This window comes from Rhipicephalus microplus, chromosome 9 (assembly GCF_043290135.1).
Source record: "Rhipicephalus microplus isolate Deutch F79 chromosome 9, USDA_Rmic, whole genome shotgun sequence".
Taxonomy (NCBI): Eukaryota; Metazoa; Arthropoda; class Arachnida; order Ixodida; family Ixodidae; genus Rhipicephalus; species Rhipicephalus microplus.
In genome coordinates, this window is record NC_134708.1 from 88814132 (window position 1) to 88827711 (window position 13580).

General features: G+C 47.5%; 1 protein-coding gene across 1 annotated transcript in view; it reads right to left on the reverse strand.

Moving 5' to 3' along the window:
* Positions 1 to 3675: 3675 nt before the first annotated feature.
* LOC142771990 (uncharacterized) overlaps positions 3676 to 13580 on the reverse strand; it is a 72533-nt gene continuing 62628 nt past the window's right edge. Inside the window, exons 4-5 of the mRNA XM_075874049.1 lie at positions 10996 to 11082; positions 3676 to 3949 (exon numbers count right to left, since the gene is read on the reverse strand). Coding sequence (XP_075730164.1) covers positions 3798 to 3949; positions 10996 to 11082 — 239 coding nt within the window. The 3' untranslated portion in view covers positions 3676 to 3797. The remainder of the gene's footprint in view (positions 3950 to 10995; positions 11083 to 13580) is intronic.

Sequence of the window (13580 nt, forward strand, 5' to 3'; positions counted from 1 at the left end):
GACCGATAAGCCGGTGTAGCTATCCACCAGGCGACAGCGGTTCATAACCACGAGCAGATGAAAATGCCTTAGGAAATCGGCGCCTAAGAATACGTAGCGAACATAAGCTATCCAAAATGACCACTGCAGTTTCCTCTTAAGATCGATACCAAGGGTCAGAGACTTCTGTCCGTAGGTTGCGACGACCAAAGAATTGATCGCTTGTAAAGGAGTTGACTTCTCGCGAAGACGCCGGTCATTTTTGGACGCTGGAATTATGCTGACTTCTGCTCCAGTGTCCACCAGCAAGCGCCGACCTGTGGTTCTGTCGGTGATGTGGAAGAGGCGGCTTGATGCTTGGCCTTGATCGCCCGCTGCTGTTATTGACGATCGGCCGGAGCGTTTCCCATGCGCCATGAGCAAGGTGGCACACATCTGCGAGCCGGAGCACGAAAACGTCGGTGATAATAGCATGTGTTCTGCGGTAAAAAGCAGTGCTCGGGCTGGTGGAGGGGCCGTGGCAGAGCAGCCGACGTGCTGCAGGTGACGTTGAAACTGTGGGGGACGGTGGTCCCCTAGCTTTTCGTTGCACAGAAGTTGCTGAATGCGCCGATGCTTAGGCGAATGAGTCGGTGAAGCAGAGCCTGTTTGACTGTCGTATATGGAGTGTCACCAGGCGTGCCCTTGAGGATGTCGCGTATTTCGGCCATTGCCTGTGGCGGCAACGCTTCAACGAGGAGCTCATGCTTGCGAACTTCTGACGTGATGGGATGACCCATAAGGAGGAATTGGCAAGCCACAGCTGTGGTAGCGTCATGGCAGCAGTACCTCCAACAACACCCGAAGAGGTTGCATGGCCAGGTGCAGTGGCAGCGGTACCAGGGCTGAGGCTGTCGGGATGCTCATGCTGCTCCATGGAAGGTCGCGTTGGTACTCCAGGTCACCAATGTAGCGAAAGAGGAGGACGGGACGGCGACCAACGTGGTCGTGTCGTTCTTCTGCCACTTTACTATCCAAGGCGATTTGCCGAAGCGGAGTGGCAGCAGCTGCAGCGTCGAAACTGCCAGGTCAGAAGCTCGTTCTCCTCGCGCAGCTCGAGCTATGCATGAGCTGCGCCAGAGGCGCGGCGCGGTGGCTATGACAATGGTGATGATGATGATGAATGTCGATGATGATGTAGCCGGGCGCTACAAAAGTATGCCACACTGTTATTTCCATTGCATCTGCTCGAGTCAAGCATCGCGTCAAGTCGAGCAAAAACTTGAGTAACGACGCCCTTGACTACATTCCGAACACCTTGACCAGTGGCTACATGTACGGGGGTGGCCACTAAATGGTTGTGCAGTACGAGCAGTCAGTGTTTTACTAGCAGGAAAATTGTGCGCTGAGACAGCAGGTGGTTGCGACGATGGTTTTGCTGGTTCTTCTATGTCCGGAACCTTTCGTTTAGGGGGAGGGGCGGAATCGGCACGGAGGTCAGCAGAGCGTCGATTTTGTGGGGTGATAGAGGAGGAAAGTGAGAGTTCGCATGCGGCTGGAGACTCGAGACTCAAAAATGCGCAGTGGGGGAGTCGACAGTGCCGCCGACGCTAGATTCGCGTCTAGGTGCGGCTATAAAATGCTCGGCATTTAAAACGCGCCAGCAGTCATGAGGCAGCCCTGAACGGCCGTGAATTAATCTAAAGTTCGCCATAGCAACTTGCTGTCTCACTATGGCTGCAACCTAAGCAATCAGAATGTCCGTAACAGTGGCCCGGATGATTCTTAGGATTTTCTCGTAGCCAGGTTGTTTCCACGCAACCATTTACTTCTTCGGTGAACTTACAAAAGTTTCTCTGTGACCTAAGCAAATATAGCAACGGTAGCCGCATCACTGAGAAGGTCCTGGGCAGTTGCAGCGCTCTTCATTGGAGCGGCCAGTTTGAAGACGATGGCCTCTTACGATATTTTTCGTGCTTCGCGAATCAACTTACGCGACAAAATTTCTCTTACGTGAACATTCGCTCCTGAGTGAGCTTCGTGAATACGGCTCGAGATAACCACCGCACACCCCGCGTAAAGGATCATCTATTGGCGTGCTCTGCTGGCATGACACAACGTTTATCGCGCAGCGGGGTTTTCGCAGGAAGCGTTGTCATTCGAATTACGTAAAGGAAAGCTCACGCGTGACGCGCAACAGGGCTCCCCCTTCCGTAACACTGGGTGCGTCGATTTCGGTTTCTGTAGCACCGTGGTCTAGAAATTCGACGATGAAACTCTGAAACCACGCGTGATATTTTCAATTTTTTAAAGCAAGGCACACGTTAATACAGGACGTACAAACAACTTAGCCATAAATAACCACCCTAAGGTTGATATTAAAAAGTTATTTCGAACATTATTGTTAGTTATTTTTTGCAGAGTGATGTAAACAGTGGCGAAATAGTGCCTTGGGTTAAAAGATGTGTACGAAGCAAAGTGCCTACCTGGTCAATTTTTAAGGAAAATTTTGTATTGCTTAAAAAGGGCCCTGTATAAATACCAATGTATATACCCGTTCAGAATACAATTTAAAAATACTGCTATGCTGAAAATGAAGGAGAAGCCTCATGCGAACAAGGGCAGGCAGGGCAGAAACATTCCAGGAGAAAACCCACATGCCAATAAAGGGCGTCTCTTCTGGTATGTATAATTGCTCCTGCAGCACATGTGCTCTAGCATTATGATGATATATCACTTATCTGTTAAAAGATAACAACGAACGTAAATTTTTCTCCTAGCCATCGCCATTCCAACTAGGAGAAGCTTTTATAAATGCCTTAACCAGTTTTCATGCCGTATTGAGATGACGTCGAGCTCATCTGACGTATTTTAGCCAGCTGACCTTGATGGCGACTGCTGCGCAAAAAAAAGGAACGCAAAAATGGACTCAGACATACTGACGAAGCGCTTCGTCTGTACATCTCTGATTTTTCTAGAGTCCCTGCCTTCTGTGCGCATCAATCGACATCTAGAAGAAGCAGCGTCAAGCCTAAGTTTAGATCCTTCTGGAGGAAACCTTTCCATGGAGACACATGAATGTGGCGCAAGTTCTCGGTCAAAAACATTAGCGTTGTGGCAAGTTTCTTTGAGAATTCCGGAGTTATTGCTCAGCAGGCCGTAACAATTTCACAATAACGGTGAAATTTGATGTCACAATGCGTATAATATTTTATTTACATCAGCCGCGGAAAAGAACCTATGCATAGGACGGATGCTTTCAGGATGATTGTCTCGCACGGATGAACAAGAAGCGTGCTTCGGTACTGGGGATAATGCGCGTATTTGTTTATAGTCTGTAACCAACGTAGGTTACAACAGAATGACGTAACATGCTTTTTCTGAATAGCCCCACATGTATAAAGGTACTTAAAAATTATCCTGAAATGCTGACAATCTGTTATAATGTACAAATACTTAACATACAAAAGATATTGATGAATTTCAGCGAATGCCAAACACTGATTGTTATCGCTGTACATTAGTATGAGCATGAAGTGCGTGATAAGTATGACTTACGCATATACACTGTAGGCTTTTTAGTTCCTGTGACTCCTGAAGCGCACAGTTGCCAATGGACTAAGGTTCCTGGCTGTGTGTTTTAGTGTACTGAAGAATACGGCGGGGCAGCCTCACTGCAGCTGCTTCTGAAGTGAACGTATGAGTGAGACTCTAAAGGAAATTTGGCGGCAATCTTTATTGGGCCACAATGGAGTTCAGTATTGTGATAACTGAGCAGAGTATCACTGACGTTTGCTTCGAGTGTCTCCAGAAGTATTCATTTAGATAGAAGAACGCATTCATTTTCCAATATAAACATTGCGCTGGCAAACTGAATTGTAAATATATCTTGCGCCGTGGGCAAGCCAGTCAAAATGTCTTTTGCAGCGTGGATCTATATCGAATTCAACAGAAGAATTTCTCACTCGGAGATCATAATAAGCAATCCGTCCTAAAAGTGAGAAAAAAGCAGAATATCAAGATTTGTGTACGAAGACATTTGCGGCAAGTCAATTCACCACAAATTAGCAAATGTGGTTTGCCAATTACAACAAAAAAGGAGAACACGACCATTTAACCCACACACACACACACACACACACACACACACACACACACACACACACACACACACACACACACACACACATATATATATATATATATATATATATATATATATATATATATATATATATATATATATATATATATATATATATATATATATATATTGTACCGAAGCATAGTGGCGCCAGCTCTTGCCTCAGGAACTGCGACTGTTAGATTTCCTCCTGGGCGTGGTTGGAACGGCGAATCATGGGGGAAGGAGACCGAAGACGGGGTGAAGGAGATCGATGTCAGCTAAAGTCTGGTCGACCTGAGCGGCGGTCATGTGAATCAGGTGCCACATGCGATTCTGATTGCCGAGGTATGTTGCCGGATTGCTGAACATCATTAAAATAGAATTTACGGCGATGACGGTAGCGCGCGACATGTCCTGGAATACCACAGTTGCAGCAGACGGGCCGGTTATCCGGAGTACGCCAAGAGTTTACAGGTGCTCGAGGTGGTGGAAAGGGCTGATTTACCGGATAAACCGAAACTGGTGACCTGTAGTAGTTGGTGGCTGGACTGTATGAAGGGAGCGGCGGTTGGTCAGGAGGTCGGCGGACGGCTTCTGCATAAGTCAGCGGTGCAGCCACTGATATTGGGGACGCGGGCGAAGGTAGAGCCTCGGCAACGTGCGTCTGAATAGCACGGCGAAGTGAGTGGTCCAGTGTTGTGGGGGTCTCGTTGATGGTAGCGACAAGAAAGCTGTCGAGCAACTTCCTCCCGGATGTACTGTTGAATTTGAGGCATTAACACACTGTAATCGCGGCCACTGCTTTTGCACTTCAAAGACAAAATATCAGTTGTTTTCGTATTAGCGCGACGTGTAAAAATTCGTTGCTTGCGCAGCTCATCGAAACTTTGACATAGCTGAATCACGGCCGCGTTGGTCTGTGGGTCTTTGGCCACAAGCATATGAAAAGCGTCGTCATCAATGCCTTTCAATATATTTTTTATTCTGTCAGCCTCCATCATCCTCGCGTCAACTCGCCTACAGAGGCTGATCACATCCTCAATGTAGCTCGTGAACCTCACACCATTTCACTGAAATCGTCCCCGCAGGCCCAGTTCAGCACGAAGCTTACGCATGGCTGGACGACGGAAAAACGAGGTGCGGCCTCTTCGAAAACCGGCCTGGTGGGGATGTCGGCTTGGTGGTTGGTGAACCATAGGTTGGCCAAATCTGTCAACTAGAAGATGACGTGAGTCAGCTTCGCAGGGTCATCCCACTTGTTAATCGCGCTGGCATGCTCGTACTCTGCGAGGCAGTCCTCGACATCTTGATCTTCAGTGCCATTGTATACTGGTGGGTCACGCAGACGAAGTGCACCAGAACACATGACAGGTGGCAGCGTGGAAGAGCCATGTGGGGGATCGACGCGCTCGGTCATCGCGGACTGAGATGGCAGCTTATGGCTGCGGAGCTCCAGGACGTTACCCAACACTTCCATCAAATGCAACGAGCAAGGTTGCGTAAAAACACAGGTTATTATTCGAGAAACGTTAGCAGCAACAAGCTGGTACAGGCAGGAACACGGCATATATATATATATATATATATATATATATATATATATATATATATATATATATATATATATATATATATATATATATATATATATATATATATATATATATATTGTACCGAAGCATAGTGGCACCACCTCTGTGCCAGCGTGAAAAAAGACGTTGACGTCCGAGTGTGGCTCGTGCTTGCCGGGTTTCTGCCTGTACCAGCTTGTTGCGGCTAACGTTTCTCGAATAGCAACCTGTGTTTTACGTAACCTTGCTCGTTGCATTTGGTAGAAACGTGCTGGGTAACGTCCCGGAGCTCCGCAGCCGTAAGCTACCATCTCAGTCCACGATGACCGAGCGCGTCCATCCCCCACAAGGCTCTTCCACGCTGCCACCTGTCATGTGTTCTGGTAGGAATGCTTTGTACGCTTTTGCGAGAAACAACTCGCTCTGTGTTTGTCATGTCACACGGATGCGACCTGATGAACCCTTGGTTTTAACTGACCCGAAAGTCATACACGTGGAGACCACGTCAAGAACCTCCTTTGCAGGCTAGGCTTTCATTCGAAACTGGGTTTTCGCCCGGAAGGGCTTAGCGGGGTTTGCGAGGCTTCCCCCAAGCGCAGCAGAACGTCTTCGTCAGGTAGTGAGGGCGTGGTGGCAGCTGTGACAGCATCCACGGACATTGGTGTCGTAGCAGAACGGGCATCGAAAGGAAACATGTAATCATAAGTGTCGATACTCCCAATACATTCGCCATGCAATAAGGTAGCGGGACAAGGGAACGGATTGCCCACGTACACGGCACTGGAGCCATCGGCAAGTGTTATGATGGCAAACGGGACAACAAGGTTCCGGCGACGAGCGCATTCTTGTGACGGCATGAAGAGGGTAGTTGAATCGGAAACAGAGTTGCACAGAATAGATACCGCGGCGACCGAAAAAGCAGAAATGATGACGTCAGCGGCGACGATCACCTTTTCGGGTGAGCGAGAGAGATCTATGAATGTCGTGCTGAATGAAAACAAAACGAGTTGAGCACGAGCGCAGTCGACAACCGCATGATTAGCGGAAAGAAAGTTCCATCCCAGGATGATTTCATGAGACGCTCGGAAGGACGACAAAGTCAACGATGGAAAGCACTCTTTGAATCACAACACGACCAGTGCATGTGGCAGAAGGTTGGACGTGTTGCGAACTCGCTGTGCGTAAAGAAATTTCAACCAGTGGAGTCGTCACTTTGTTCAGTTTGCGGCAAAACTCTTTACTGATTATAAAAATAGCGGCACCTGTGTCGACAAGAGCAGTTGTGGCGAAACCGTCCACAAACACGGCAATCTCGTTAGGGGGCGAAAAAAGGTTGGCTCCATCAGGTTTTGCGTGGATTATCGTCGACTAAACAACATCACACGCAAGGATGCTTATCCCATGCCACGCATTGATGACGCCTTGGATTGCCTTCAAGGTGCAGAGTTTTTCTCTTCACTGGATCTGCGCTATGAATAGTGGCAAGTGCTAGTGGCTGAACCAGAACGTCTAAAAACGGTGTTTGTGACCCCTGACGGCTTATATGAATTTAAAATAATGCCCTTCGGTCTTTGCAATGTGCCTGCGACTTTTGAAAGAATGATGCACATTGTCCTCAAGGGACTTAAATGGCACATCTGTCTTTGCTATTTAGACGACATAGTTTATTCTCGGAGAATTTCGAAACTCATCATTCCCGTCTGGAACAAGTTTTCCAGTGCCTTACGGCAGCCTGGTTGCAACTAAACTTCAAGAAATGTCGTTTTGGCGCCCGCAAACTCACAATTCTCGGCCACGTCGTTTCAAAAGAAGGAATATCGCCAGACCCTGCCAAACTGCGTGCCGTTGCCGTGTACCCCAAGCCTACTACCCTAAAGGAGCTCGTAGTTTCGTAGGCTTGTGTTCCTATTTTCGGCGTTTCATTCGCAATTTTTCCTCTATAATTGCTCCCCTGACTCAGCTTCTCTCCCGTAGCGCGGACCTTTCTGGCTGGAATTCCCACTGCGATGACGCATTCATGGCACTGCGCCGGCTACTCATGTCTCCGCCAGTTCTCCGCCACTTCGATCCCAAGGCACCCACTGAAATTCACACGGATGCAAGCGGGGTCGGCCTCGGTGCCATTCTCGCTCAACGCAAGAGGATGACTGCGACGAGTACGTTGTCGTCTATGCCAGCCGCACCATTACAAAGGCAGAGTCCAACTATTTCCGTCACGGAAAAGGAGTGCTTGGCTTATCATTTGGGCTTTAGGAAAATTTCGCACTTACCTTTACGGACGCCAGTTTGATGTTGTCACAGATCACCATGCCTTATGCTGGTTAGCGTCCATGAAAGATCCTACTGGCCGCCTCGCGCGTTGGGCTTTACGCCTTCAGGAATGCGATATCCGTGTTGTTTATCGCTCAGGACGCAGATATTCAGACGCCGATGCACTATCCCGTTCTACACTGCCTCCTGACCTTGCCTGCTTATCAACTGCCATTTGCGATTCGTCATTGTTGAGCATCACTGACATGCCATCCGAACAGCGCAATGATCCTTGGATCAATTTCTTGCTCGACGTCCTCTCTCACAGTTCCTCAGAAACGACTTCACGCTCCCTCTCTCGTCAAGCAAGACACTTTGCTGTTTGTGAAGGCTTGTTGTATCGCCGCAATTACGTGACGGACGGCCGTAGTGGATCCTAGTCATCCCTTGTCATTTGCGTTCGGACATCTGCGCTGCCTTTCACGATGACCCCCAGTGTCGCCACACTGGACTATTCAAGACTTACTCTCGCCTTTGTCTAAGATACTACTGGCGCGGCATGTATCGGCACGTTCGCCAGCACGTTCGGTCATGCACCACGTGTCAACGACGCAAGACGCCTTCTCACAGCACTGTTGGCCCTTTGCAATCCTTAACCTGTCCAGAGAGACCATTCGACCGCGTCGGAATTGATATTTATGGTCCTCTACCCAACTCTCTTCGAGGCAACTGGTGGATTATCGTCGCCGTCGATCATTTGACGCGCTACGCTGAAACATCTGCGCTGCCTGCTACCACTGTGAAAGACGTTGCGTCCTTTCTTCTTCACCATCTCATATTGCGACACAGTGCACCTCGTGAATTACTGAGTGACCGTGGACGCGTGTTTCTCTCGAACGCCGTCGACGAGCTGCTCAAGGCATATCGCACTGTCCATCGGAAATCTCGGCATACCATCCTTAAACCAATGGCATGACGGAACGCTTTAACCGTATCCTTGGAGATCCGTACCCTTGGAGAACCGTACCCTTGCCTTGTACGCCTCTGACGAGCACACTAATTGGGATCAAGTGCTCCCTTTTGTCACGTACGCGCACAACTCTGCGCCGCAAACAACCACAGGCTTTTCTGCTTTTTTCCTCCTGTACGGACGTGAGCCATCATGCTCCATGGACACCATTCTCCCTTACAGGCCTGATGTTTCTGAAGCGACGCCTGTTTCCGAAGCAGCTGCTTATGCCGAAGAGTGTCCTCAACTCGCTCGCTCATTTAACGCAGAAGACCAATGGCGCCAGAAAACTGACCACGATTCCTCTGCGTCTACTGTAGTATATAACCCAGGAATGCTGGTTTGGCTCTGGGTCCCGTCTACGCCTCCCGGTCTTTCCCCGAAGCTTTCGTCGAAATACCATGGCCCCTACCGTGTGGTGCCGCAAACATCTCCTGTCAACTATGAAGTCGAGCCCATTGATCCACCTTCGGGTCAACGCTGCCGTGGGTGTGAAACAGTACACGTATCACGCCTCAAACCGTGCTATGACCACCTTGTCGTGTCCTTTCCCTAGGTCGCCAGGTTGGCTCCTTTCTGCACGGGGAGTAATTGTGCCGAAGCATAGTGGCGCCAGCTCTGTGCCAGCGTGAAAGAAGACGTTGAAGTCCGTGTGTGGCTCGTGCTTGCCGTGTTCCTGCCTCTACCAGCTTGTTGCGGCTAACGTTTCTCGAATAATAACCTGTGTTTTTACGCAATCTTGCTGGTTGCAATATATACATATATATATATATATATATATAAAATAAGGGAGAGAAGTGCATACCTAAGGGCTCGTATTTCCGTGTTTTAACACAATAATAATGAGATATAACTGACAGTAATGCCAAGGAATGTACAGGGGAAGTTATTAGAACCAATGGAATGTAAATAAGAAGAAAGAAGAAAGAAAAGTGGATGAAAAAATTACCAGCTGTGAGCAGGAATCGAACCTACGACCTTCGAATTTTTTCATCTACTTTTCTTTCTTCTTTCTTCTTATTTACATTCCATTGGTTCTAATAAGTTCCCCTGTACATTCCTTGGCATTACTGTCTGTTATATCTCATATATATATATATATATATATATATATATATATATATATATATATATATATATATATCGCATGGGGACTCCTAATTACTTGCCGAAATAGAAAATGACTATCACATCAGTCGTCGTTATCGCCTAGCCTTATTGAAGCCAACATACATAGCAGCATGAATTGTGAATTTATGGGTGCATATGACGATGATGAGTATAATTTAACCACCAACCAAGGTAAATTTTGCTTTCTTGTTTTGTCGAGCAAATACAAATTATCCATTGAGTTTTTGAAATATTGAATGCTAACAAATATAAACTTATCCAATGGACTTCTTACATAGGAACGTATGCGTACGGTTGCTTGTTCTTGCTTGCTGCACCATCAGCCTTAAAATAACTTTCTGTTTGGCTGGTTGGTACACGCTTACTGAAATAAAACAAAAGACGCGTATCATCAAGGAAGATAAAGCTTCACAGCATATCCACGGAGTAAATGATGATGAGTTGGTGAAAGCGTCCATCCATCCGTCCGTCTATTTGTCTGTCTGCCTGTATATGTCTTACAAATAGTCCATCTTTACAGTTTACCGATTACATATGTTTACGGAAAAACACCATTAAAGTGATAGGTTTATCAATAATAGGGTCGATAAAAGACAGCGACAGAACGACGAAGGCCTCGGTAACGTGTTCAAATCTGGTTGTTCAAAGCTGTCCTAAGTAGATGTGTTATTGATCTGCAAAAAATTGTGAGTGTATACGCCGCAACCAACCCTCCTGTTTTTTATCAACAGACTGCTCAAAACAAAAGGAAATTCCGTGGAGAAACATTGCAACTCCAATTCACATTGGTATCCCAGCAAATATCCGAAAATGTCAGTTTTTCTGCAAGTACACCAAATTCGAACTACTGTAAACAATCAATAAACAATCGCATTTCATTTCAAGGCGTCCGTCCTTTTCTGACTAATTGTATTTTGCAATGGCAAGTCAACAAAAAGTTGAAAACATACCCCTGTTTAATGCAACCACTTTTACAACTGCACATGAACAATTCCAAGTCGTGTGGAGGAAGCGTTCAATGCTGTACGGGAGCCGGTCTGAAATAAAATTAAGACATTGCGGAACAGTAGTGAAAAAAGCACTTTACGACATGCATATACCTCAGGATATTGAATTCTTTATAGTCAGTTGGCAGGAAAAGTCATTCCCAGTGATGGTATTTGTGTCCGCTTTGATTACAACCAAGACGGCGGTGCCGGAACCTTACAACTGATTGTTTCTCCTCTGCCCTCACACTACGGGAAAATAGCGCATAGCTTAAATGTTTATTGGGCGCCTAGAAATGTCTCTGCAGGCACAGGGATTGTCTTTTACTAAAGCAAGTTTTTAGTAGGCTGTTATTGCAGCGATTCTGCTCTATGCATTTTAGTGCTTACTTGGCAGTGCACATTCCGCGCTGTGCTGCCCCATTTAGCTGCAGATAATAAGGGGCATCTGTCACGTGACTGACGTTGTTATCTCAAAGTGCATTTCTCCGCACACTGGTGAGTTACGAAAGAAAAATTGGTGGACCCTTAAGCTTCGACTTTAGGAGTTGAATGCGACAGTGAAATCCAGCCCCTAGCACACCCTTCAACCGCTAAGTGCATACATATTCATATGTTGTGGTACCTACAAACGCACGCACACAAACACGCACACAGTATATTGGACGAGCGCGTGCTATTATCGCTGAATGATCGCGTTTTCGTCACGACACCTGTCGAACAGAATGTGTTAAAGGGGTTTGCTGCTAGTTTGCATAGTATTCATCCTACAGCAGGGTGCACAGCTCGCGTTGTCAGTCAGGACGTTCTGTATGTCGCCCAGTTCATCATCATTCCGGCGTGCTCTCATGACGTCATCCTGGGATGGGACTTTGTCTCCCACCACGACGCCGTCATCCGTTGTGCCTCCGCCGAAATTGAACTCTCATCCTTCTCGCATTTGACGTCAGAAGACAGTCCCTCGGCACTGAGGAAGATTCTCCGGAAAGACGATACAACAGTGCCTTCAAACTCGACGACGGCTGTGTCAGCCTACAGTCCCGGTCTCTCCGACACAATTTCACTCGTTTCACCATCCGACCACGCTTGCAGCAGGAAAGGTTTGTCAGTACCCTTGGCGACCATGCAAGTGACCCAGGGCAACGCCGCTATCTTTGTAACCAACCCATCTCCGTACAGTGTTACCTTGGTTCGAGGGGAATGTCTCGGCAGAGTAGAACTAGTCGACGACGCACAAGTCCTGGACGTACCCGATGACGCGTGTTGGTTGTCCCAGTTCGCGTACCATCAATACTGTTTACGCTTCTGATCCGTCATTTTCTGAAGTATTTGGCCCCTCTATTGCTGACAACCTTACGGCGGTACAGCGTTCCCACATTCTGGACCTGTTGAAAGAATATCGTTCTTCTTTCGATGTCGGGCGAACTTATCTCGGTCGCACGTCCGCTGTTACGCACCGCATCGACACTGGTGCCCATCTACCTTTACGGCAACGTCCATATTGCGTGTCGCCTGCTGAACGTCGGGTAATTAACGAGCAGGTTGACGATATGCTCCGACGCAACATCATTTGGCCCTCAAACAGTCCATGGGCGTCTCCTGTTGTTCTTGTTGCGAAGAAAGACGGTTCTGTGTGGTTCTGTGTGGACTACAGACCTACAAGTTCAACGTCATGCCATTTGGTCTATGTAGTGCACCTGCGACCTTTGAGCACCTGATGGACATCGTTCCACGCTACTTGAAATGGTACACGTGCTTGTGTTACCTATATGAGTTTAATTGAGTTTAATTGAAGGCGTGCAGTGAGGAATATGTTCAGAAGAGCTGACAAACGCTGAAGGTGGGTCTTGAATGTTGGGGAATATAAAACGACATCGTGAAGATAACAAAGACATGTTGACCATTTGAACGCTTGTAGCAGAGAGTCCATCATGCGCACGAACGTGGCTGGGGCATTCCATAGCCCAAACGGCATAACCGTGAACTGATAAAGGACGTCTGGTGTTACAAACGCAGTCTTCTCTTTGTATTTTTTGTCGACAGCAATCTGCACGTAGCCGGAACGTAGGTCTATTGAAAAAATATATCTGGCGCCGTGGAGAATATCGAGAGCGTCATTTATGCGGGGTAAATGGTAAACGTCCCTTTTTTGGATTCCATTCAGATGGCGGTAATCCACGCAGAAATGCCACGTGTCATCTTTCTTTTATTGAGCACAACGGGGACGCCCAAGGGCGCGAAGAGGGTTCAATAATTCCTTTGGCTAGCTTCTTGGTGACTTCTTGTTGAATTACTTTACGCTCGATGGCACACACCCGGTATGGTCGCCGATGAATGGGATGAGAATCACCTGTGTTAATTCGGGGCTTGACGAGTGAAATATGGCCGAGTAGACGGCTGTCGATGCCAAATATGTCGCGGTATGAAGTCAGAGGCGACAGAGCACGGCTGACTTCACAAGTTCGAGGTCCTGGGCGATTATGGAGCGTAAGGCTGCTTCGAGGCACGTGGCATTATGCAAGTGACGTGGGTGATTGGGACATACGTCC